The sequence below is a fragment of the Chenopodium quinoa genome, unplaced genomic scaffold, assembly GCF_001683475.1.
Source record: "Chenopodium quinoa cultivar QQ74 unplaced genomic scaffold, ASM168347v1, whole genome shotgun sequence".
In the NCBI taxonomy this organism is placed as follows: Eukaryota; Viridiplantae; Streptophyta; class Magnoliopsida; order Caryophyllales; family Amaranthaceae; genus Chenopodium; species Chenopodium quinoa.
This window is the reverse complement of record NW_018742914.1, coordinates 1,352,547-1,378,949: the sequence shown is the minus strand read 5'-3', so window position 1 is coordinate 1,378,949 and position 26,403 is coordinate 1,352,547. Positions and strand designations below refer to the sequence as shown.

The window sequence follows — 26,403 nt, the reverse complement described above, 5'->3', positions numbered from 1 at the left end:
TATACTTAAGCACTAATCCCATTCATCAAGTCATATACAAGAGCATTCTAGTACTTAAACGTTTTCTCTTAATTAGCTTCGTAGAAGTGAGATCAAAGGGGAGTTCTTGATTCTTGAATTGAGTCTTTAACAAAGGGGTTAAAGGCTGGGTGAGTGTTTGTGAGTTCAAACACAATTGGGCTTACGAGTGTAAGTCGAGAGCACACTCGGAGTAGAGTGTGGGGTTTGCTGGTTCCCGGAGTAGGGAAACAGCAGAGTGTTCTTTGTCTTTGTTTTTCGGAGTAGATTAATAAAGAACTTAGGATAGGAGGACGTAGGCCTGAGTTGGCTGAACCTCGTTAAATTTGTTGTGTTCTTTATTGCTTTGTTTCGTTAAAATTGTTGTCTTCTTTATTGCTTATTTATATTCCGCTGCGTACGGGAACCAGCACAACTGGTTCCTCACACATAATCCGAAAAGAAGCAAAATTAGCCAACGATTACTTAACACTCAATTCACCCCCCCCCCCTCTTGAGTGCCCATTGAACCTTCAGTGTTTCTATGAGATCACGTGACTACACGTGCAAAGTCAATACCGGAAAACCAAGTCAAACACCGGAAAGCGGGTTAAGGTGTTATTTCGCAAGAAAAACAAGTGATTTCAGGTGTGCTTTCACAAGAAATTTTATAAAGTGTTTTTTCAAGTAAAAAGGTGTTCTAAAATGTGGTTTTCTTAAAAATTTTCCTTGTTTTATTAAAGTACTCTGTAATTATGCATTTTGACTAATGTAAAAGTGAAATAAAGGTATTCTAAAACAATAGGAGTAATGGAGTAAAACATACGTAATAGTGGTAGTACTAGTCTAAATAATTAATTTAAGACTCCTTGTAATTGTTGATTTAAGACTTCTGGTAATTATTAAGACTATAAAGATTGATTTATTGTATTAGACTCCCAATGGTCAAAAAAAATGGCCATACATACTAGCGTAAATTGTGGGGATTATGGTTACTATATATATATACACACACTACTTATTAGTCTGTTATAAGAAAATAACAAAAAAAAAACACAATGTATAATAACGCCTTTAGCATCATCAAACTTCTGTCTGCAATCAGTCTAGGATATATGTTCTTATGCTCTGAAGCAGAAGCATATCATCCAGGACAAACAGAAGCCGAGGCGCTTATTATATGGAAACAAAGCTTCCAAAACCAATCAGCCTTTACTTCTTGGGTCTTACCACAAAAACAAAGTTATTCTTCCTCCATCAATAGCCCATGTCGTTGGCAAGGAATCGCTTGCGACAACCATGGAAGAGTCACCAACATTACCCTGCCTCAGTTAGAATTGCAAGGTACACTTGATGCCTTAGATTTCTCTTCATTCCCACATTTAAGTTACCTTGACCTCAGTCAGAACTATATCAGTGGCATAATACCTTCTAGTTTAGGCATGATTTCTAAACTTAAATACCTTGATCTCTCAGTTAATATGCTGAATGATACCTTACCTCTTTCCCTTGCCAACCTGACATTAGTTGAGCAGCTTTGCTTGTCTCGAAACAATCTTACTGGCCGAATAGACCCGAGTTTGTTCCCAAGTGCAACAAAGCATGCAAATTCTGGTCTGATTAGTATTGAAGTCATAATCATTGGAAGGAATTTTTTAGATTGTCCAATTCCCTCTACCATAGGTAACTGCAAGAACCTTTCTTTCATTGCTCTTGACAATAATCGATTTTCAGGTCCTATACCGGAGTCAGTGGGCAACTTGAGTGAGCTAAATACCCTATTTTTGTACCAAAATTATTTAACCGGACCAATACCAACCTCTGTTGGTAGACTCAGCAAGTTAACTGACCTTCGCTTGTTTGATAACCAATTGTCTGGTCGCGTACCTCAAGAGATCGGAAACCTATCCATCACCAACCTGCAGTTGTCTAGGAACAGTTTTACAGGATTAATACCCCCACAATTGTGTAAGGGCGGTAACCTTGTCTACTTTTCAGCTTCTAGCAACAATTTTGCAGGCCCAATACCAGTAAGCCTAAAAAATTGTCCCAAATTGAATAGAGTTTACCTCAAAAACAACCAACTTACTGGTGACCTTGATCAGGCCTTAGGAGTGTATCCTAGCTTGGTTTACATCGACTTAAGCTTCAATCGTCTAGGAGGTGAACTCTCACCAGAGTTGGGTAAGTCTGAAAACTTAACTGCTCTACTGATAGCTGGTAACTCGATTAGTGGTGAAATACCAAAAGAAATTTTCAGTTTGCCAAATTTACAAAAATTAGACCTCTCATCTAATAGGTTACAAGGAAACATACCCCCAGAAATTGGACAAAGCTCAAAATTGTTCCAATTATCCTTTCAGAATAATATGCTCTCAGGTCGAGTGCCTGTGCAGGTAGGAGCCCTACAAGAACTGAACCAAATGGACCTCTCGAACAACAGTCTAACCGGGCAAATCCCATCTGAAATTGGGAGTTGCTCAAATCTGATGAGCTTGAACTTGAGCAACAACCATCTGAATGGCTCAATTCCAGATGAGATCGGGCAGCTAACTCAGCTGCAGATGTTATTGGATTTGAGTTATAATTTTTTAACCGCGGACATACCACTGAATCTAGGAAAGCTACAACGCCTTGAAACATTGAACCTTTCACATAACCATCTAAAAGGCATTATCCCTACATCTATAGCCACCATTGCGAGCTTAGTAAGTGTTAGATTTCTCGTATAATGAACTAGAGGGTCCATTACCTGACAGTAATATCTTCTCTTCATTTCCTTTGAGATCATTTTCTGGCAATAAAGACCTGTGTGGTAAAATACGGGGCATGAAATTAAACCTTGCAATGTTATGTCTCCAACAAGAAAGAAACAAAGCCATGTCATAAGACTCGCAATTGTTGCTTTTGCAAGCATACTGTCTATTCTTCTTGTTGTTGCCTGCAGCATATTACTCTGTAGAAACCGCAGACTCGCAAAATGCAAACAGCAGGATGTGAGTGACAAGTGCAAAGACGTATTCACTGTACTGAACTTTGATGGCAACCTAGTCTACAATGACATAGTTGAAGCCACAGAGGACTTCAACAGTTTGTACTGCATTGGAACTGGAGCAACTGGGAATGTGTATAAAGCAGAGATTCCAAGTGGTCAAGTGTTAGCGGTCAAAAAGCTCAACGCCAGCACCTTAGAGAAAGCAGCGGTAGCAGCAAGGAGTTTCGTGGATGAGGTGACAGCCCTGATAGAGATTCGGCATAGGAATATTGTGAGATTTTATGGGTTTTGTCTGCAAGAGAGCATCATATTCTTGGTATACAAGTTTATCGAAAGAGGAAGCTTGGCTGATGATTTAGGCAGTGTCGATGGAGCAAAGGAGCTGGACTGGAACAAGCAGATCAGAATCATCAAGGGAGTCGCTGATGCCTTGGCATACATGCACCACGGCTGCACACCACCTGTTGTCCATCGCGACATTTCAAGTAAAAATGTTTTATTGTGCTCTGAACTGAAAGCTCATGTCTCAGACTTTGGCACCGCAAAGTTCCTGAATCCAGATTCTTCTAACTGGACTACACTTGCTGGAACATATGGCTACCTTGCCCCAGGTATGAAAGTTTGATATATGATAGAGTATATAAACCGATCCTGGGCTTCAACCATGATAGATAGTAGATTAAATTGATGGTTGAAGCCCAAGATCGGTTTATATACTCTGTCCGTTTAAAAAGATAATATAAGCACATTAAGTCCAGATTATTAAGCATGTTGTTGTGTTGCAGAGCTAGCTTTCACCATGGTCGTAACAGAAAAATGTGATGTGTATAGCTTTGGCGTTCTTGCACTTGAAGTTCTTATGGGAGCACACCCACAAGATCAGATTTTGAGCCTATCAGCAAGCATGTCAGATGACCAACTGAAAGTAAAATCCGAAGATGTCTTAGACCGTCATCTTGAATATCCTACAGGCCAAGAGCTTATACAGCAGCTGGAATTTGTGTTACAGATAGCAACTTTATGCCTCAACATTAATCCACAATCAAGGCCAACCATGAATTACATCTCTCAGATGTTCGAAACGAAATGTGGAAATGATAATCCCATAGCCATTGACTTGTAGAGCTTTAATATACAAATTGAATTCTAATTCAACTTTGCTATCAAACATCAATACTATGAGATTTAGAGAATAAATAACCTTACTATGTACCAAAGCAAATTCTCAAGAATAACTGGCTTAGTAGAATTTATAGAAGTAATTTTAGTCAAAAAATGAATATTAAAGTGTAACTATTATTTCGAACCCCAGTTAGAAAATATTTGTTTAGTCCCAACTTTTTAGATGATTTTTTTTTTCCTTTTTTTTTTTTTATATTAAAAGTATTCCATTGATTCAAAGTCATACGATATTTACCATAAGAACCGGTTCGTTGATTAACTTTGACTGGTAAACTTACCAAGGCAAAGTATATTCAAAAGTTTGTATAACACGTAGTAAACGGAAATTTCCAACAAATTGTTCAATAACTAAAAAAAAAAAGGTGATTCTTGATGTGTTTGATACTTTGATAAGTTTGATTTATGGAGGCAGAATTATTAGTAGTACTACAGGGAAAATCCTTGACACATGTCTGTTACTCGCGTTTTGTAAACAAGGATGAAACGATCATAAGTCAATTGCTGAATCAGTTAGAAGTTGCAGAATGGTAGTAAAGTCATCGGGTCATTTAGCAGTATGACAGCAGCAATGCTTGTGATCGGTACTCTGACAGTCTGACAGCATTCAGAACACTTGCAAGCATAGTTGATGTTAAAAACAGAACTGATGTCGCACCCAATACTCCCAATTGAAATTAAATCGCACCCCAGACAAGGACCATTCAATATGTTCTTTTTCCGCCCTTGAAATATCTTGCTTCTTCTTCTATCTATTGGAAACTACTACCCACAAGAAGGCCTCTAATGTCGTAAGCATAAATGAAAAATAATGAAACCATGACTTGCTGCTCGAGCACCACATGGAATGACACTCTTCCTAACAACTTCACAAACACTAGCTCTGAAAAAGCAGATTTAAGTCCATGGAGAGCAGATCCCAAGATATCGAACATGAATCCCATGGTGTATTGGGTTTCACTAACATTACCATTTAAATTTGAGTTTGTATGTAATGCAACAACGTTAAAGTAGATCGTGTTAAATGATCAACTTAACCAAAAGTTTTAGCTGAGGGTTGAAGCTGGTCCTTTAACAAGGTATCAGAGCTCAAGTTGTGTTTAGTTGTGAATTGCGCTATATTATGAACAGCTCACATGTGAGGGAAAATGTTGAACTCATGAACAAACTCACGGGGTGAAAGTGTTGTCCCACATTGATAAAACAAGAAAGTTGTGTACACTTTATAAGGCTAAGAGACTTAAGCAGGGTGTTGTCCTACATTGAAGAAACAAGAAAATTGTGTCCACTTTATAAAATTAAGAGACTACTCTCTTTATTGCTATATGGTTTTGAGGGAAACCTCCTTAGTCGGGTTGCGGCCAGGTCCGTTTCTCAAATCACCCCCACTAAGAAGTAGAAGAATTCAATATGTGTAAGGCTCCGTTGTATTAACTTAGAAATGTTGTCCTTTATTGTATTGAATGAGTTTTAAACTGTCTCGTTCCATACCTTACTTTAGAGTGAAAGCTCATCCCTTAATTCTTCATCGACACTTAATATGTAAAGATGTTTTTTTTCTTTTTTTTTTTTTTTTTTTTTTTTTGAAAGAAGGTAAAGTTAAGCACAGCAAATATGGGGCATAGGGAAAAGGGCACACAAATTCTGACATTTAAATAAACATGATTATGGAATGCGTTTGATAGAGGCATAACTATTGTGATACAACAGAATTATGCAAGCATATACAACCTAATTACATTTTTCATAAGGCGTGAAAAAAGATCTAAATTGCAATTGTGCAATAAAGGAGCCAAATTTATGACATAGGAAGCTCCAATGGGAGTTTGCTCATTTGCTGTGAAGATTGGTGATTGTGAAGTATGGTGATAATGTAGATCATTAAACTTCTGAGATTAAATCTCAGACCAGAATAGCTTTATCAACATAAAAGGCACCGGAAACATCGTTTATCATCAACATGTCTATGAAATAATCATAGACCAGTTGCAGCATCGTCCATTGGAGTTGCAGGATTATCTTTCTTAGGAGGTCTACTCCCATAAATATAAGAGCAAAATCCCCAGAAAGTAACAACCAAAGAAAGTATTTTGAAACCACTCATCGGGTCACTTAGCAGTATGACTGCTGCAATGCTTGTGAGCGGCACTCTGACAGCATTCAGAACCCCTGCAAGCATAGTTGATGCTAAAAACAGCACTGCTGTGGCACCCAACACTCCTAATTGAAATGTTATCGCACCCCAAACAAGAACCATGCAGTATGAACTTTTTCCACCCTTGAAGTTTCTGGCCTCTTCTTCCATTCCTTGGAAACTCCTATCCACAACAAGACCTATTGCTGTAAATATAAATGCAAATAAAGAAACCATGACCTGCTGCTCAAGCACCACATGGAACGAGATTCTTCCCAATAGCTTCACAAACAACAACTCAGAAAGCGCGAATATGAGTCCATGGAGAGCAGATCCCAATATATCCCATATAAATCCCATAGTGTACTGGGTTTTACTCACATTACCGTATAAATCTGAGTCTGAATCTAATGCAATAATGGTCAAAGCAGCAGTAATCATGACAACAGAATTTATAATCGAAGCATTTACCCTGTTTCCAACAAGAAGATAACCAAATAATGCAGAAAAGATGAGAGATGAAGATGCCAGAAGAGAAGCAGTTGATGCTGGAAGGTAGGCATATGCATATGCATACAAGAGGTTATCAGCCGCGCTTAAGAAAGCCACAACTGCATAACAAAGAGTGAGTTTCAAGTTCAAACGCGTAGGAAATGTGTTGCAAAAGAAGTAGGTAGGAATTAAGGCGAAAACAGTTAATGGCCATCCTGCAACTGCTACCCATGATATGATCCATTTGCTTTTACCCCCGTTGGAATAATAGAGACGCGACAAAAGACTAGAAGCAGGGAATGCAATAAGCATGGCTCCCCCACTTAGAAGTATAAGAATCCAATATGACAAGGGTTTTCCTATGTATAACTCCCAAAGTATCTTCTTTAAGTTAGAAATGTGATGCCTTAGTGTATTGGATGAGGTCGAGTTTGACTCCATTGGTCTATCCCCTAATATGGAGACCCTTAGTGAATCTTCGTGTGTAGCTAATGCTTCCTGGTTTGTCATTTGATCACAAGGATGTCTTCTGCATAACATCAATAATTAAGTATAATTGCGAATACTGAAACTATTTCATAAACTAAATACTTACAAAAGTAACAAGAAAACAAACAAATTCTATAACGAATCAATATTACCCCATCAGTCGTGGTTTCAAGATGTTCATGTTTCAACCAATCATAAACGCAAAGCATGCTATATTGCCTATATACGTTATTAAGATTATACAAGCTGCAACAAAACTCAGATCTTTGGATTATCTTATAACTTCTAGCTACATATTTCAGCAATGCATGAATGCATGATTCATGCTCACAAAACACTAAATAAAATATACTAATTACAAATAATTGGTCATTATTCATGACTAGACACTTAATAATGGCATGACAAAAATCTTTAGTTATGAGTTTTTATATCCTTCTATATTTTTCATACAATAGTAAAGATCAGAAACAACTTTTTTCTTTTCCTCCTCTCACTTTACATTTGTAACTATCAAAATGAACTTATCTACTCAGTTGATTAAAAGGGGTTAAAACCTCACCAGTCCCCGCCATGAACACGAATGAAACCCGTCAATTCACTACCTTCACTTCTTTGCCAACAAAATGCCCCTTCAATTAAAGCACCATCTCCAATTCTTTTTCTCGAGTTTACATCTTAAAAAAAGGTCATCTAAGTTAGCCAAAACGATTTTAAAGACATCTTAAGGTTCCCCTCATACACACACAAGTACACAACCATTGATTATATGACTAGATCACAGAGTATGTAAAAGAAAGCCATTAAGCATGAAAAGTCTCATGAAGATCGCGCTTCCCCCATTTCCAAAATTGGAAACTACAAAATCTCAATGAAACTTGGTGGGAAATAAGCTTTTCATGAATCTTTAGATTGTCACCAAACCCTTTTTTTTTTGCCTCAAAAATGTGATAATGGTAAATTATAAAACAAAAGATCAAGAATAGTTAAGCATTAATAATGTAACTTGTATAAATTTAAAAAGAAATGTATCTCATGTTATATGCAGCTCTAAAAGTATACTTCCTCCGTTTTCTTTTACTTGGAACACTTGCTTAAAAAGGAAATATCACAACTCACTCACTCATCCTATTTTAAAGTTTATTATGTCATGTAAACCCCACCTTTCTTAATTACCGCGTTAAAGGGTGTGTTGTATCTGAAAGAAAATGGAGGAAGTATATCATAACCAAAAAAAAAAGAAACAGAGATTTTTGAAAGGCATGAATTGAAACTCACAAGACAATACTACACATACATTCATTCACATAAAACAAATTAAATTGTCAATAAAAAAAAAAAAAAAAAAAAAAAAAAAAAAAAAAAAAAAAACCAAATTAAATTGTACATATCTAATAAAACTTAAATGCAAAATTTCTTTTCATGGTTTCTACATTTAATTCCGGTCCCCCAGAAATGACCCAATATTATACGGAGTATTGAAATTTCGAGGAATAAAACCTAATTAGATTCCTTAGACAACAAAGAACAAGTCTAAAAACAAGCTCAAAGCACAATAAAAAAATTAATAATTCACTTTTAAAAAACAATAAATTTGTTCAATATTACAGTAGAGAATTAAGTAGAATTTACCCAGATTATGAAATTGCAGCATCAATTTGCAGAAGATCCTAGAAGTCAGCACTCAGCAGTCAGCAGAGAAGAGAGAGAGATTGTGGCAAGTATTATTGGTATGGGTGTACCGTACGAGGTTTTTTTTATTATTTTTTGAGGGCATTATTACGAAGTTCATATTTAACTGCTTTGAAAAATAAAAAATAAATAAATAAAATAAAATTTGATGTTTATGTTTTAACAGAAATAAGGAAAATTTGTTAATTACTACCTCAAAAAAGGGGTCTTTATGAATTACTACTCCTAAAAAAAAAAGTTGTTAATTACTACCTTAAAAACGATGAATTCTATAGATTGCTACCCTTTTCCCTAATCAGCCCCTAATTAGGTGATTTAATCTACTAATGATATCATTATCCGACTAATTTGTAATTAGTTACTTTTAAGGCATGATTAATTAAATAAACCCTAACACCACCTCTAAACCACCATTGCACCGCCTCCGACAGCCCCCTTACTCTATCCCCACCATCTCTGGCAGCCTACCCCCGCCCCGCCCACCTCTAAACCACCCATTGCACCACCTCTAAACCCACCAACAATCCCTCCTCCCCACCCACCGGCGACCCTAGCCCCCTCCCCCTTGCCAGAGAACCCAATTAGGCCCTCCCTAAGCCTCCTCCATCCCCTTCCCCCCTTTAATCACCACCCTAATGTTTCAAAATTAAAACCCTAAAGCCCTAAAATTGAAACCCTAGGGTGGTGATTAGGGGGGAAGGGGATAAAGGAAGATTAGGGATGGTTGTGCAAGGTTTTCCGGCGAGGGGTAGGGGGTCAAGGCCGCCACGTTAGGGGATGGGGGTATCGTAAATGGAAGGTGGTTTTAGGGTGGGCAGATGGTGGTTTTAGGGTGGGGAGTTGGAGGAGGTAGGTTCGGTAGTGGGTGGTGGGTGGCCGGAGGTGGTGCAATGGTGGTATGGAGGTGGTTCTAGGGTTTAATTAATTATTTAAGGTTTAAAAACAACTAATTACAAATTAGCCGGATAATGATATCATTAATAGATTAATCACCTAATTAGGGGCTGATTAGGGAAAAGGGTAGCAATCTATAGAATTCACCAGTTTTAGAGTAGTAATTAACAACTTTTTTTTAGGGGTAGTAATTCACAAATACCCCTTTTTTGAGGTAGTAATTAACAAATTTTCCCATAAATTATTGCCTTTTTACTCAACTCACCATGTTTTTCTTGCTGTAAAGTTATTTTTAATCCGACAACCCATATAAAAATATGAGACATCTTTTAATACTTATTTCATACTTCGTATATGTCACGTAGTGTTTTATTTGATCATTTTTGCTTCATACTCATAATAATCGCAACACTGTTAATACACAATTATGATCATTATAATATTTGTAGTTATATACTCCCTCTTTTTTTTTATATATGCATCACTTTGATAATTGCACTATTCACATACCATGGTTGACTTAATTTTTTCACCTCTAAAAAATGAATAAATGTTATTATATTATATATCATTAAATTCGTCATAATGTCTAGTTTCATTATATAATTTTGTTAGAATTTTTACTAATACACAATTAAAGATATTTATGGTCAAATAGCGTCTCGACAACTGTGTCGGTCAAACTGATGCATATAAAGAAAACAAAGGGACTATTTCTTAGCATTTAGAAGTATAAAAGGTTATAATTGTTTTAAAAAAAAAGTATAAAAGGTTATAATGAATATACTAAGGGTCTGTTCATATTTATAGAACTGAGCTGAACTAAACAAATTGGAGTTGAACTTAACTGAACTGAACTGATTGGAGGTGAACTGAACTGAATAGAGCTAAAATGAATATTTATGAGAGAAGAAAATTAGGAGCTAAACTTAACGAAACTGTATTGATTGGAGCTAAGCTAAACTAATAGAAGCTGAATTGAACTAACAGACCCGTTATATGAAACGGAGGGAATATTGTTTCTTTATATAATCATTTTTCTACGAGAAAGTGTTATTTTAGAATATTAGTATGGCGTAGTTTAGATGAACGGACCGTCAGACCCGACTTAACATACAAAGTTACTACAAGTATTATTGTGAAACTGAAACTCTCTTTTGTACAAGTCAAAGACAAATCCCTTTTTAATAAAATTGCAAGTAGCTTTGCTTGAAAATTATGTGGGGTAGTAGGAGATTGGAGGTAGAATGTCCTTTCTAAATAATTCTAATCCTTTGCTCTGTTGGAGAAGTAGTGTCCTTACAAATCTAAGCCTTATTAGCCACAATTTCAATACCTCGTATTGATTATTAGATAGATTTGTGAACTTGTTGTGTTTTCCTTTTTCGCCTATATACTAAAATTTTATCAATGAAATAGCCTTTGCTAACACTCAATTATGGATGAAAATGAGACAAATGAGTGTAACCAAAAATGATATTTTCGCAACCTATTCGAAATGACTTGCAAATTATTAAAAAAATAAAAAACTGAACAACTAATTTGAGACGGTTAGAGTATTTATTTTTAGTGCATTTTTACTAGAAGACCAGGCATATCTTGAATTCTTGATATATAATCATATTAAAAAATGGTTTGTAGAAATTGCATGGATAATGACTTCTTTATCTGAAAGATTATGCAACAGTTATATACTGAAGCTTTCATGTGGCATATTTCTGTACTATGATAATATAACAGCGCTTCAGTATGTATGCATGGACCTCGAAGACTTTGCACATGAAATAAAACCTGTAATACAAATACAAGTCCTTTGGGCTGATCTCAGACTTCAATCCAATCAATACTTCAATCAAAATACATGCATGCATGATAATCCAAGTCCCGGTGTGGTGCAGTTTGATGATTTACGTCAGTTACATGAGTTTATCTGCCTTATGTGCCAAGTCATTCAACGGGTTATCAATTGCATGAAGGGATAACCAAATATAATAACTAGTGGTTACATTTACATCCGCCTGCTGGTGTGTAAGATCAAAATTGAACATCATAATTCCTTCATCAGTAACATGTACTCGATTAAAAAGATCACCAATCAGAAATCATAATGCATTACTGGAGGGAAAAACCTATTTACTAGCTAGTCATAATTATCAATGAAGTCGTACGCTGTATCTTGTGTTACACAGGTTTAAAAAAAAACCAGCTAAAGAGAAGCAGGAAAATATAAAAATGTCGGCAAATATCTAAGTGTCTCATCTCTCCTGAGAAAATTCTAGAAAGCATGAAACTTGCATATTACCGTCAATTCAGCTTTTGATGTAAAAGGAACTCACAAAAATAATTCCCCTCCGACCTACCCTATTTGGCATATTGGCTTCTTACCCATCTAACAATAACTTCAACAATCATCCACAATAAGCTATGAAGTATAAAACTTACAGATGTCCTAATGATTCAAGTTTAAGTATATAGCAGTCACTGCAATCAGAATCGTCTAATGTCTTTAGGTGGCTTGAAGTTGAGAGGATGGGTTTCAGGGGTAGCAGTCTCATCCTCTTTCCACATTTTGATAGTCTTGTCAGCTTCACAAGTTACCATCCTTGAACCAGTGAGATCATAGGAGAGTGCATAGATACCAGCCTCGCTGTCCAGTGAACCTGCAGCAGCAGAAACACATGCTTAGATCTTATTCCTTAATTTACGAGCTCAGTACCACAACAAAAGGCAAATACAGATACTATAACATACCAGGTTGCACAATAGTTTGAGCTTGCTGAAAGTTATGACCACTTGTCCAGTCCCAAAACCAAAGGCTACCATTATCACCTAAAATAAAACAAAAAAACGTAGCAGTTAATATAAAAATGAGTTATTTGCAAATGATCTCATGCAACAGAAACAATTAAGCAATCAGAGCAAAAGGACAAAGAGCCAATTACGTTCTTAAAATACACAGTATTCTCACATGTTCCAATTCACAAATAATTATTCAACTCACAAATCTTTTATGAATTCAAGTTTTATGGTCCCTTGTGATAATTCTTTAAGGTTCATAGTATCCTAATTGTAGTACTGCGACTACTGCCTCTGTTCCTTTTTACGAGTACAAGGCATGCTGAACACTTTTGTGCATATTAAAATTTCAGATCATTTTTTGTTAAAATTGCATTGGTACTGTATGTTGAGATACAAACATTGTATTCATGATAATATATAACATTTAATCTTCTGTTGATATAATGTAGAACATTTAATGTTACATTGGTACAATAGAGTCAGGGTTGAAACATAAAATTTGGCTAAAAATCCTTATCATCTAGAGAAGGGATTGGTTATTTATAACCACAAGCCCAAAGGACGAAGTGTAAGCATTAAATACATTGACCAAAATGGCCCTCCCTCCTTTTTCCCGTACTCAATTTACCCTTTCATCTAAATTCTTAGTTCTATTCACTATTACTTTATTTCTTTTTTGGCAACCTTCTATGAACTTTTTATCATTTCCTGCCTCACCTTGCGTAAACCCTTTTCTTTAATTTAAATCGATCCCTCATTATCTCTCTCTCTAGTCCCAAAAAGTGATACACACTTAGGTTGTCCCTTTTTAGAGGCTTTAGTTACTAAGTAACTCAAAAGTCAAAACTCAAGGGACTATCATGTTGGAATTTAATGACAAAATCACATGCTTCTACATATTTATATGTTTACACTTTTCACTTCACAAAATACTAGAACATTGTCCTAAGGGATATGTTTAACATGTCCCAAAAAAAATAAACTAAGGGAAAAGCTTTTATATTTTAACACCCAAAGATTGTAAACCTTATGGGTTTGCATTTCCCGAAAAACAGTAGTTCTTGAAGAACTCGAAATTATTTCCACACATAAACACATAAACTCGTAAACATAATTACATAATTATGTAGCCTACAACCTCATGTAATGCATTCCTTTACTTTTGAATCATGAAAGTGATCCTATGCTTTATAAACCATACAATACAGACATCACAGAGGATTTAAAGCAGAGAGACAATATTAACTCAATTAATGATCATCATATCTGATCAAACACATGGCTAAGGATCAATCAGGGAAATTTGAAGCAATTTTTTAACAAACAAAGTGAAAAACAAACCTGCTGTAGCCAAGACTCCTTCCTCGTTGACAGCCATTGCATTGATAATTGTTTTTTGCTGAGACCTGTCCAAAAGAGATGGAAAAATACAAAACGTATTATTAGATGACAGACTTCTCACATATACAGCCACCCAATTACCAAATTCTGGCCAAATTGATTACAGCCATACACTTTATGCCAAGTTTGAAATGACAAGATAGGGACAATACAAATATCATAATTTCAGGGTATGCATTCTAGAAGTTCCAGGACTTACAGCATGTTATGCATAAACTCTCCTTTTGGGAGGGTAAACTTCTTTATGTTGTCAGCAGAGGCAGATGCAAACATATTCCTGCAATGCCATAGAGCATGGCAAGGTTAAAGAAGTAAACAAAAAACAGAAAATCATGATCAATTATCCACGAGATAATGAAGACCCAAGTATTACAGCAAAAAGAAATTGATACTTTAAGAGGGTAGTAATAATGAAACAAATATTAGCAACGCACTCTTTAGGATGCAACGCCATTGCTCGTACAGACTTCTTATGATGCGTGAGTGTTGTCATTGTTTTTCCTGCATGTCTCAAGTCCCAAAATTTTATGGTTGAATCATGTGAACCCGTCACCACTTGAGGATCCTAGCAAAAAGAACTTCTAAATAAGATTCAAATAGCAATATAAGCCTTAAAAAATCTGAAGGGAATATAACAACAAAAGGGGGAAAATTACACTATGTTTGGATGACGGATGACCATGGTGAAGGGAAAGGGAGGGGAGGAAAAAGAGGGAAGAGAAAGGGAGGGGAGGAAAAGAGGGAAGAGAAAGGGAGGTGAGAGGAGGGAAGGGAGAGAGTGACCTTTCATTTTCCTTCCAATCTCCAATAATGGAAGGATTTGGTTTAGGAAAATGGATCCCTCCATTTTCTTTCCCTTCCTTTTCCTATGCCAGTAGGGGAATAGCTTAAACTTAAGTTTTGTCTGTTAACTAAATCCCAGTTAAAAGATCAACAGTGAGCAAAATAATTTAAAATAAAATGAGTCAAGGATCTGGTAAAAATTTGATAGGTTGCCAATTATTGGCTAACAGCCTAACTTATCGCAATTGTCAGGCTAAGTTTGATGAATTGTGAAATGTAGAGTTTCAGGGTTTTGGACATTCCTGGAGTTGAGTATTCTTTTGTCGGACTAAGTTACCAAAAAAAAAAAAAAAATGCTATTACCTGCATTGTTGCTCACTTGTTCCAAAGTATCACTACCTAGATTATACTATTAAAAAAAATAATAAAATAATAAAAAAAAATTAATTCTACTAGTATTTGACTGTAAGGGTGGATTAAGCATTTTAGAGACTTTCATGATACGGGACTTCCTTCACGTCCCCATAAACTCAACATTGTCCACAAAACCTAAGTCATCAATAATAAAGCCATAGCACATTTTTCTAACTGTAAAGTCCAACTTGTAGAACTCGTAGTGTGATAGTGATATACCTAAACTTCGCCAGAAACCTCAAGAATCAAAATAGTAATAAACAGGCGGGATGTCTTGCCAGGAACATTACTACCAATGAGAACACTTGATATGGATTTCACTCATTTTCAGTCACAGCTAAAAGACCCAGGAAGATGAAGCACACGGAGTTTACATATATCAGAAGCCAGAAAGCTGTGCTTACAGATTCCTTATCTCATTTTGCTTTTCTAGTTATTCTGCCCCCTGTCCTCTTCTGAACCTCTCTCAAACACTTGCATCATGTCCACTGTTGCATAAGAAGGAAATAACCCAAACTCACACATTGAAGGCGCTAGGACAGTGAAACCAGGGTTTTTTCCATACAGGTTTACACGGAGGGTCAGGGCATAGAGACAAGGAAAGTGATAAAACTACCAATTCAGGCAGATTTGTTAGCAAGGAAAGAAGTCAAATGGTATCAGAGACGTAGGATATTGCTACTCCCACTGTCCCTCGGGAGAGGAAAAAAAAATTCACTGTCTCATTAGACCTTCCACATTTGATTTCTTTATTACGTAGTAAAATAACAATTAATAACTAGAACGCTTATCACCTAAAACTATCTTCCATGTTAAATGTTAAAACCAATATGGGAGTATTGGGATAGAGTATATCAGAACAGTGTGCCTAAGGTGCAAGACAGCTTAAACAAAAATGTACAAAGTACAGCCTTTTCATCTGAAATGGAGAGACGAGTGAACCACTATTCATTCAAAGAAGCTAACATACCGTTGGTCGAGTGAACACAGAACAGACAGTGTTTTCATGCCCTGACAAAGCAAAGATTTGTGTTTTGCTACGAATGTCCCAAACCTGAAAATTAGAAGGAATAAAAATCATTCAAACATATAACTTTGGAGCATTATCCACAATCATAGCTTAGAAAGTTGCATTACAAAAAACACAAAAACAAATTTGAAAAAAAAAAAAAGAGAGAGAGAGAGACATACACGGCAAACTGAATCACGGCCTCCGGTAAGCAATACATCAAGAGTGGGATGAAGAGCCAAGCAGTAAACTCCACTTAAGTGGCCATGATAAGAGCGAATGACCTGAACAATATAGCATTAGCAAGGTACAATTGCCAGAAAACAAGGGTATGATAATTTTTAAGAGATATCTTCTTTTCTCAATTGTAGGGTTTAGACAGCAGCCACAGCACAATTCCTATCCAACAGGCAACACCATCCTATGTACAGTAAATTAAGTTTAATATCCTCGTAGAAAGTTTATAGGTAGCATGAATAAAAGGTCCATCTGTTTAGCATCTATGCATAACAGCCTATTTTCCTTCAAAAATGACATACACAACACATAGTGTCCACAATAAAGAGTTAAGAAATCTAATCGCTGAGTACTAATGCATCTAAAAGGGTTTTTTTTTACAAGATATTTCCAGCATTTGGTCTTTTACAAGATAGAAGGTGACCTTACTCGGGGGCACCTTAATATAACAGAAACTCATATGTAGCAAGTAGATTCCTGCTCTAATAAATTCATTACTCTCAAAACTAGGCGGTTTTTTTTAAAAAAAAAATTATTACTATTATAAAAAGAATCAGATAGGTTTCATCAGTGATAAGTAACATAACAGTAGATGATGTAAATTTAACATCAAACTAGAAAAAAGAAGGGGGAAACCCATGAAAACAAGAAATCAAGTTAATATACAGCATATAGAGGCTAAACCAGATCCAACTATTGGATCAGATATCAGCTTTACCTTATTCTGCTCGAGATCCCAGCACTTCACCATTTTATCATCACCAGCAGAGAACATATAGGTATGCCTCTGGCTAACAGCAAGCCCTGGAAGAAAACGTATATAACTAAATGTATTAATTATATGACAGACATTAAATGCTGTAGCAGTTCAATTCTACCATCCTATGATACTAACCTCTGACTTGTTCAATATGTCCAGTAAGAGTAAGTTTCAATCGCCCACTTGCTACGTCCCAAATCTAAATCAATAAAGAAAGATTGTCAGCAATGACCTTATACTTTAGTTTACAAATGAATGCTCACAATTCTACCATCAATTGCCATCTATCACAGTTTTCAATAAGTTTGACCATCCTTTCAATTTTGAGACACAGTATAACTATCCATATAAGATTATAAGATAATTTTGGTATCAAAGACATAAATGCTGTTTGAGACTTATTTCTTGGGTCAAGCCTTCTTCGGATGTCAAGGGTGTTAAGACCACTCACAGTAATTCAGAACCAGCCAAGCCCTCTTGGAGACTAGTCCACCCGACAGACACATACACGCATCAATTCAATATATAATTCAACTGTTTTTATTGTAACACAAACTGCTATCTGGTGTACAGAGTACTTAATCCTGACAGTTTGCATATAAGTATTTTAGTAGGAAGGAGCAGCTTGCACATTTTACTCATTATATTCAGACATTTAGTACAATTGAATAAAAGCTTGTACCCCATATTATGATGTGTAATACACTAATATATATAAGTTTTCATTGCTTTACTAAAGGCATTTTGTTACATCACAGTAATCATACAGAATGTAATGTTGGGGTGCGTACTTCCTGTGTGTGGGTGTGTGCGTGTGGCGTGTGTGTATGCTCCTAGTTTGAGGTGACAAATCACTTAATTGCAAAAGAAAATATTTAACAGAAAAGTTAAAAATAAAAGTGCATTGACATTACTAATCAATAATAGAACAGCAACAGCTTTTATGCAATCAAATCTTAGTTCGCTTGAAACTATTAATCCTGTTTAATGTATGTTAGAGTAGATCTAAACCAGCATAGTCCAATTTTTCACTTCTAAGGGTCTACAGAGTACACCTTGCACTGCTCATTCAGCACCCATTTACAAAATTGAATTTGACAGCCTACAATGGAAATAGCCAAACCACAATCCTCACAATTTCTTTACAAATAATTTTCTTTAATAGAATGGACCAACTCTTATCTTTCAGATTTAACCACCCCATCAGATTACAACTTGTGACAATATTTGTTTAGTAATGATACATGGCTTCAGAATTGCTATTTTCTGCCGAGTTTCTCAGACAACATAAAGTTTTTGACAGAAGAAAATTTACTAACCTTAATAGTACGATCAGCTGAACCGGTGCAAAACCAACTGTTACTTGGATCAAAGGCAACCGATCTCACCCATCCCAAGTGGCCACTAATCACCTGCACAGATGAGAAGAGAATATGTTATTAGTTGCTACAAAAAATAACATCGAAAGCTGAATTGTACTATTACACCTTGATAATGAGCCACTAATTTAGACAATTATGCAAGATGAATAATACCCAACCTAGTAGAGGTTTTTTTTTTTAAAACTCAGAATTACTCATGTACTCATGTTTGAAGTCCTAGAGGAGTAACAAGTGAGGATTCGAAATTTAAGACATTGGAGCCCAATTACATGTATGGGCTTGACATAACTAACTAATCAAACACCCCCACCCTTGCCATGTAGTAAAACACTACTCCCTCCGTCTCTTAATACAAAGCCTCATTTCCTTTTTGGGTAAACCAAAATACAATGCCTCTTTCTATTTAAAGGTTGTATTTTTTGACATTATTACCCTTTTTTAATGAGTTGTCATCTTTTTTCCATTACTTTTTTGTACATTTAACATCAATTTCCAATACTTTCTCTCTCTATCTCTTCAATTATTTCCACCTACTTTTTCTCTCTCTATCTCTCTCTAACCCCACATGCATATATGTACTTGTAATCATTAGTTTTGAAAAATTTACAACTTTCTTAATTCCCGCGCAAAAACCAAAAGGGCTTTGTATTAAGGGACGGAGGGAGTAAGAAATAAAATACATATACGGAATACCAAAGCTCAACCCTTCTCTTCCCTACTTGACCACATCATTTCCCCTCACTAGTCAACCAATGCCCTCTCTCCCAAGACCACTTCCATAGGCCCATTACCAACTTCTCAAAAACTGTAGGGCCTCCCCCTCCCTTCCCAAAACCCCCACCACGGCACCACCACACCTCCTTATCCAACCTAACCACTATTAACCTCACCACACCACTCTTCCTTTCTACTAGGAGTTATCTCCCCATCCATCTTCCTAAGCCATGCATGCCTCCGTCACATTGTCCCTTCATAACTTATGTAAAGAGAGAAATGAATAGATAAAGGCCAAAATCTGGGGCATTTTAATGGTTGGATTTGATCAACAAGGATCCAAGTCTGACCTCCAATAATTTAAGACTAATTAGGCATTTCTTCATGGTGAAGGGTGGACAAAATATAGAGCAGAAAGTGGGTGACTTTAAACTAAAAAGTTAGTTACCGCTTAAAAAGCACTTCTGTGCATCTGCTCTGCCTTAGATTTCTTTATACATGTGGTTGATGGAGGAAAATATAGGGAGCTTGTTCATAAGTATAACCATTGACAACCTTTTAACCCACTTCTTTTGTCACCACCAACCAGCACTATCGTCGCCAGTTGTCCTTTTCTCCATAGTTACTTATTCAACAAACCATCATCTGTACCACTCTTTACCCTACTACAATATACCCTACTATGTGATACTAATTTCAGTACTTTCCCCTTCCCTTCAGCCCATCCTCACTTCTTATATGGTTCCCCATGAATTCGAAAGAAAGTGTGCCCTCTCCTTTGCAATATATACAAGACCCTTGTGAACTGGTCACAGAACCCCCCCCCCCCTTCTCTCTTTTACATTGTACTTTCTAAGTCTTGACTTACAATCCTCTATTTAATGTAAAAGGCAATTCTGGTTGTAACCTTTATATAAAAAATCTTCTATGACAAAAAAGTTGTCTCTTGCTTCATGCGGATGCGCATGTGCCCCCCTTAAATTATACCTTGCACTTTCTTAAACACATGTATGACAGATCATAATCAAATTAACAGCATGAATCTATGTGCAAGAAATCAGAAAATACTAGTATCAGGTATTTATAGCTCCAAATTCTGCACTAGTGTTTTTTTGTTCTGTATTGTTCTTTTAAACAGGCAAAGGAATTAAAAGCAGAGAAGTAAACACGTGAACGAAAGATGCAAATAAAACCGTTCTTACATCAATTTGAACAAATGCAATCAGATCAAGAAAATGATTAAATTAATAAATCCAATATATGAACAAGGCAAAGCTCTTTCTACCAAAAAAAAAAAAAAAAAAAGGAACAAGGCAAAGCTAAACAGACCTTGCTCATTGTGACTGCAATTGAAATCAACTTGTGAAACTTACAGCATAATGCAAATCTAGATAAAAGAGAACAAAAAATAAATTTTTTCTCACCCTGTAGTTCTTCCATGGAGCACGCCACTTAGGCCTTGGCCATCTACTTGGAATTCTCTCCATAAGCGCAGACGTTGAAAACCTTAAATTGCCACACACAAGGTAAAATCCAAAATAGGTAAGCAGAGAAATTATCTAAAAAGACCTGCATTGAGAATCAATTACGAAACAATTCCCCCCTCCATTATGTGCAATTTATATTTGCATTAACCAGCCAAGAAATGTCAAGGTTGACTGGGTTATAACTTATAAGGTCCAGTTACACACAAGTATTTGTCCCTATTAAGTCTGTCACATTAAGTACTTCATTAACTAAAGATTATGCATCGAGTTGTACATGTAGCACTTGTACAATAGTCAAAATTCAATTAACCATGATTACTGGTTAACATGAATAAATTTTAAAGTAAACAGACCATTTTAGCCTTTCCCAAATAGACTCCTCACTTCCTTTTTGGTATACAACAAATATTAGTCATTCCTCAGCATGTTAATAGTCTTCCGATTTTTCCATTATGGCCTATCCAAAATAGACTCCCTAATCCCCACTTCCTCTTTGGTATGGGCAGTTATAAAATAAAGGAAAATATCCTGACCCCTCAGATTTGGCATAATTCTAACGATTTCTCTTTTGTTTAATATTTTCTCAAATACCTTTTAAGATTTTTTGAATATTTTTTTTTAAATATAGCTTTTTTTTATATTTTTTAAACTGACGTTAACTTTTTTCTGAATACTATTTTAATATCTAGTTTCCTTCTTCCTCCTCCATCAAACCTTATTCTCTTTCTCCTCATTAGAACATTGCTTCTTCTGGGTCTTTAATGGATTCAACTCTTCCCCACCCCCTAGACAAATAAAATTCATAATCTGCTTCTCGATCCTCCTCATTCTTATTATCCTATTATGATTCGAAACTCACAAATTTATATACAAATTTAACAGATGATATAATTAAAAATATCATCATCATCCATGGTTGACATTTGAACTCTCAACTTCCCTAATTCTTCCTATAATATTAGTCAAATACTCAAATTTTTCTCATCTTTCATTATCATCATCATCACCTATAGCCTTTGCAAAGTAATGAGTGTCGCATGTCATTTCTGTGAAAACAAAGGAGAGAGACTGAGAGAAGAAGGTTTGATGGAGGAAGAGCAAAGGAAAATGAATTTCCACGAACTTTTATATAACATAAAAATATACACCGCTCACTTTCCATCCATAGTAAGAGTATTCTGATCAATGCGTCAAACCCCCAAGCTTGAAGGGTACCTCAGGGGATATCCCTAAAATGAATATGCCCTTACCTCGGAGAATTATGACGAAGGGTACCTCAGGAGATATCCCTAAAATAAATAGGTCCTTACCTACTTATATTTTCAAAAGAAAACAGTACTATTGTTGAAAGCTGAGAAACTAATATACATGCAAACGAGGACAAAGGATGATGCTTGAAATCCCTGCTGTCTTAGCCCATAATGTCACCAAATAGGATCCAACCAGGCACACCTGTGTCGGTATCCCATGAATATGAACCATTTTATCTAGAGTGGGTATAGCCAAGAATCCCTTGTGAATGCACCCAATTTATGGCAGCCCATTTATGCTCCTGATGACTTAATGCCAAGGGAGTTAAGGGACATGAAATCACACAAAAACACCACAACTAAACCCAAAGCATACCGCATAGTCATTTTCCTACCTCCAAACTCAAATGATGATCTTTCCTATAGCTGATAGAGCTTAACCACAAAACTTTCCATCACCAAGCAGGAGCCGGAGAGATAATAAATAGATATATTGGACATGAATGAATCAAAGTTATCTTCCCACCAAGAGTAAAGAAAACCTTAATTTGCCAATCAAATCTCCTAGATATCTTGAATAAACCTTTCTTTCACACCCCACAATTTCTCTTTCCTTAATCCCACTATATTCTCACCTAATTTCTCTTCCCTAAAATTAAAAAATATTTCCCTACTAACTCATTCATTATCAAGACTCTAAATTTTAATGACCCATACAAGAAATATTTTAAACCTATATGCTCAAAATGGATAGAATATTGAGAGATGGAAAGTGTAGAAATTGATTAAAAATAACCACTATAACCAAATCTGTTGTCATGCAACATCTTACAATAGCTGAAGGTTTAAGTTTCACAGTCCGAGTGTGGATTCTAACCCTAAGGCTACAAAGACCACATCCTCAAATTCAAACTTTGAACTATACGCAAAGCCAAACAGCAAAAAATCAGTAATAAAAAGTAATTAAACTAACATAGACTCGGAGAAAGAAGATAGATAACATATAAAACAACATAGAAAAAGGTGAGTTACGTACCTTTCAGAAGAACTGGGAGTCGAGATAAGTGCATTGCTTTTACTAGGACCAACTTCAGTCCTGGAAACAAGAAAATGAAGCCAAACACAATATACATCAGAACTATAACAAGACTGACAACTATGAAGTAGATGAAAACATTGCAATTCCAATCTTTCTAATTCAGATAACAACACCTAGAGGTTATCTTATTATAGTTTTATGATACTTAGAATTGAATCAACAATCCGCCACTCAAAATACTGCAGCTAAAAAGTTTGCTTTGAGGTCTATGACACCAAAATGGATTTGCCAACACTTACAATTCCAACCCAACAATTAATTTCAAAGAAAACCAATAAGAGAACATACTGTCTCGACTGAGCAGCTGGAGCTACTACTAGAGCATTATGAGCACCTCCTCTTTGTCCATCTTCCGGAGCTAATTAACCATAAAAACAAGTCAACAGGGTACTCATATACAAATCAAAAAACTTCAAAAAATAGATAAATAAATCACCAAAATAATACAAGTACATTTTATGGCACATAAATTACCAGGAAGAGCAAGGGGATCAGATGGAGCAGACGACTTCTGCTTAGCAGGCTGAGGCTGAGCTAATGTAGGTTTAATTCCTCCATATTCTAAACTAATCTACAAACATTTTCAAAAATCACCCATAATCAGAATCAACATAATTACCAAAACCCACAAATTAAAATTAAAAATAAAGCAAATTTAAGCGAGCAATGATTGACTAACCTTATGGCTCAACCGCATTTTTTTACTGCAATTGAAGAGCAATATACAAAATCAAAAATCAATTTTTTTTTTCCCCAAAAAAATTAGGGTATTGAGCAAGAAGAAAAGGCTAACCTTTCAGAATCGGGAGGAGGGAATTGAGAATGAAGAGGAGCGAAGACATCAAGAGCGCGTTTAAGGGATTTGAAAGTGAGCTTCTTCAATGACTGTCGTTCGACTGGTTCCATGGATGCCATTACACCCGGCATTAATGGCGGAATTGGAAAGCAAATCAGGAGAATTAGGGTTGGAATTGTAGGAGATGATGATAATGGGGGATAGGATGAGGGGGTAGCAGCAGTAGCAGTAGCAGTAGCAGTAGCAGCAACGAGTGTTGGGAATGCAGCGTCGGTGGCGCGCGAAAGGGGTTGCGCTGGCGGAGGTGGTAAGGGAAACAGGTCGAGGCAGTGAGAATGAGGTGAGGACACTGCACCAATTGTACATCCGATTAACAGTCGGATTTCAATGGGGCGGGGCGGATGTTGGGCTTCCCATCCCATCCCCATCCCCACCTAACATTTTCATCCCTTTTCCTATTTCCGCGACGGGTCTAAAATTCATCCACATCTCCGCCCCGGCGGGTACAACTCCAAAACCATCCCCGCCCCACCCCCCACTTAGATATCCACCCCCACCTAATCCCCACCAAAGACCATTCTTTAATACGGATTACAATCTAAAAAAACCATTCTTAATATTACACACACTTTTGTTATAATATAAGTGTTGGACAAAGTATTATAATTAATATTTAATTTCACGTAATTAATTTAAAATATAGTATAAAAATATATAATTTTGTTTTTAAAGTTATATAGATGTGGGTATGAGGTGGGGATGGGGTGGGTACGAAGTGGGGCGAGTGGGGTGGGGTGGGGCGGGTATAACTTAAAATCCACCCCCACCCCATCACCCATTGTGAGTATGGTTTTTATCCCCATCCCCACCCCACCTCCCGCCTAACCGAGACCCATCCCCGCTCCATTGGGGCGGGGATGGGGCGGGTCTCCTACTTGACCCGCCCCACTGACATCATCCCTAAGTATGGTATTACGGAGTACGAATTACTAGTATCAGGAAATGATTTTGGCACACTTGTAGGGAATAATTTCAAGCCTTTAATCCCACTAGCTTGAACCCCACTGTGATCATACACTAAAGTACGGTGGCGTCCAAAAGGGAAGAAGATAGAGCAAAAGAGTCGCCAACAAGTTTTAGGAACTTGTAAACCGTTCACGAGGTGAAGGTTACACCCCTTAACGATCCAAGAGATCGTCAACTCCATAAGGTCTAGAACCAAATAAGGGTTCGGGGATGAAGGTACAAATCCAACCTAAAAGAGATTGAACCTGCCCTAATAATTGGCCTCTACTTTATTCTGATCGTATTCATGTGCGCTTTCTAATTAACATGCAATCAATAGGATTAACCCTAAACCTGTTTATCTATGTTGGTTGAATATTAATGCACAAACAAACCTATTATTGGCAATCACTTGAATTATAATCACATTAACCCTAAACAAGATTATTAATTATCTTATTAAGCGTGATTACAAGTACCAAATTCCCTTTAAACATGCATAAAAGGTGTGATCAAGCAATATAAATAATATCAAGCAACATAATAATCAAAGTATAAAATATAATCATGATCATAAAATTATAACAATGAAATAATCATCATAATAACAATCATATTAACCATAATAATAATCATGTTAATATTAAAGCATAATAATAGCAAGATCCTAGGCAAGATACTAACAAGATTAATAATAAACCCTAGCATGTCACTAAACAATAAAAATCAAATCTTTAACCCTAACATGATACTAACAATCATAAATATTAGGAAGAACATAAGAAGCATCGTAACAATCATATTTAATATTAAAATTACCCTAGACATGATACTAGGAATATCATAATAACAATATAAACATGATGTCTACATCATAACATCAATAAAAACCATTAAAGTACTTACTTTGATGCCTCGTACCTCTTTCTAATAACAAAATACACACGTTAGTAATTTCAAGGAAAATAATAAATCAAACAATTAAATTAAATAATTGAAAGAGAGATTTGGGACCAAACCCTCAGAAATTAAACCTTTCACGTCTAGGGCGAAGGCAACTTCGAATATGGCTAGGTGTTTCTAGATCTTGTGAATGCGGAATTTTGTATGAAAAAACAAAGTTAGAAGAAAAAGAAAGATGAATGAATTAAGAGAGAGATGATGAATGAGAGAATTAGAAAACTGATTGTAGATGAATATTCGTGAGAATTGGTGTCAATTAGTGAATTGGTTCATGAAAACGGAGTTTTTAATACGATATTTATAGAGAAAATCAGCCAAAAAGATAAATTAAACAAAATAGAGTCTGACGCACAGAAAACAGAGCTGGCGCCACCCTTGGCTAACTGGCGCCAGGCGCCAAGGCCTGGGGTCAGACGCCAAGCTTAAATTTAA

The 26,403-nt window shown here is 36.1% G+C and overlaps 4 protein-coding genes across 7 annotated transcripts; 2 read left to right on the top strand and 2 right to left on the bottom strand.

The window, feature by feature from the left end:
* Window positions 1-1,055: 1,055 nt before the first annotated feature.
* On the top strand, window positions 1,056-2,729 carry LOC110728267 (MDIS1-interacting receptor like kinase 2-like). The gene has a single exon (XM_021907941.1). It carries the CDS (start codon window positions 1,056-1,058, stop codon window positions 2,727-2,729), a length of 1,674 nt encoding a protein of 557 aa, XP_021763633.1.
* Window positions 2,730-2,849: 120 nt separating this feature from the next.
* Window positions 2,850-4,115, top strand: LOC110728265 (MDIS1-interacting receptor like kinase 2-like). Its single transcript, XM_021907940.1, has 2 exons — window positions 2,850-3,603; window positions 3,778-4,115. The coding sequence occupies exons 1-2, from the start codon at window positions 2,850-2,852 to the stop codon at window positions 4,113-4,115; spliced, it is 1,092 nt and encodes a 363-aa protein (XP_021763632.1).
* Window positions 4,116-5,731: 1,616 nt separating this feature from the next.
* On the bottom strand, window positions 5,732-9,078 carry LOC110727835 (probable purine permease 5). Of its 4 annotated transcripts, none has more exons than XM_021907402.1 (3): window positions 8,919-9,078; window positions 7,849-7,963; window positions 5,732-7,326 (listed from the first exon to the last, which is right to left on the bottom strand). In XM_021907402.1, exon 3 carries the CDS (start codon window positions 7,305-7,307, stop codon window positions 6,147-6,149), a length of 1,161 nt encoding a protein of 386 aa, XP_021763094.1. In that variant the 5' UTR covers window positions 7,308-7,326; window positions 7,849-7,963; window positions 8,919-9,078; the 3' UTR covers window positions 5,732-6,146. The 4 variants fall into 4 exon arrangements, with proteins under 4 accessions (XP_021763094.1, XP_021763095.1, XP_021763096.1 ...); XM_021907403.1 differs by having other exon boundaries at window positions 5,732-7,323; XM_021907404.1 differs by lacking the exon at window positions 7,849-7,963 and having other exon boundaries at window positions 5,732-7,323.
* Window positions 9,079-11,957: 2,879 nt separating this feature from the next.
* On the bottom strand, window positions 11,958-24,446 carry LOC110727834 (protein pleiotropic regulatory locus 1-like). The gene is made up of 16 exons (XM_021907400.1): window positions 24,001-24,446; window positions 23,887-23,911; window positions 23,682-23,778; window positions 23,496-23,565; window positions 23,145-23,204; window positions 20,796-20,877; window positions 18,595-18,687; window positions 17,411-17,474; window positions 17,234-17,319; window positions 16,461-16,562; window positions 16,240-16,323; window positions 14,507-14,637; window positions 14,272-14,349; window positions 14,013-14,077; window positions 12,624-12,701; window positions 11,958-12,532 (listed from the first exon to the last, which is right to left on the bottom strand). Exons 1-16 carry the CDS (start codon window positions 24,429-24,431, stop codon window positions 12,360-12,362), a joined length of 1,719 nt encoding a protein of 572 aa, XP_021763092.1. The 5' UTR covers window positions 24,432-24,446; the 3' UTR covers window positions 11,958-12,359.
* Window positions 24,447-26,403: the final 1,957 nt, after the last annotated feature.

Bases quoted from the DNA above. Each gene is read 5' to 3' on its own strand.
- LOC110728267 (XM_021907941.1), top strand. From the start codon at position 1,056: ATGTATAATAACGCCTTTAGCATCATCAAACTTCTGTCTGCAATCAGT.
- LOC110728265 (XM_021907940.1), top strand. From the start codon at position 2,850: ATGTCTCCAACAAGAAAGAAACAAAGCCATGTCATAAGACTCGCAATT. The intron at 3,604-3,777 runs GTATGAAAGTTT...GTTGTGTTGCAG, and splicing joins ATATGGCTACCTTGCCCCAG to AGCTAGCTTTCACCATGGTC.
- LOC110727835 (XM_021907402.1), bottom strand. From the start codon at position 7,307: ATGACAAACCAGGAAGCATTAGCTACACACGAAGATTCACTAAGGGTC.
- LOC110727834 (XM_021907400.1), bottom strand. From the start codon at position 24,431: ATGGGGATGGGATGGGAAGCCCAACATCCGCCCCGCCCCATTGAAATC. The intron at 23,779-23,886 runs GTTAGTCAATCA...AAATGTTTGTAG, and splicing joins AAATGCGGTTGAGCCATAAG to ATTAGTTTAGAATATGGAGG. The intron at 14,638-16,239 runs GTATGTTAGCTT...TCTTTTTGCTAG, and splicing joins CTGTGTTCACTCGACCAACG to GATCCTCAAGTGGTGACGGG.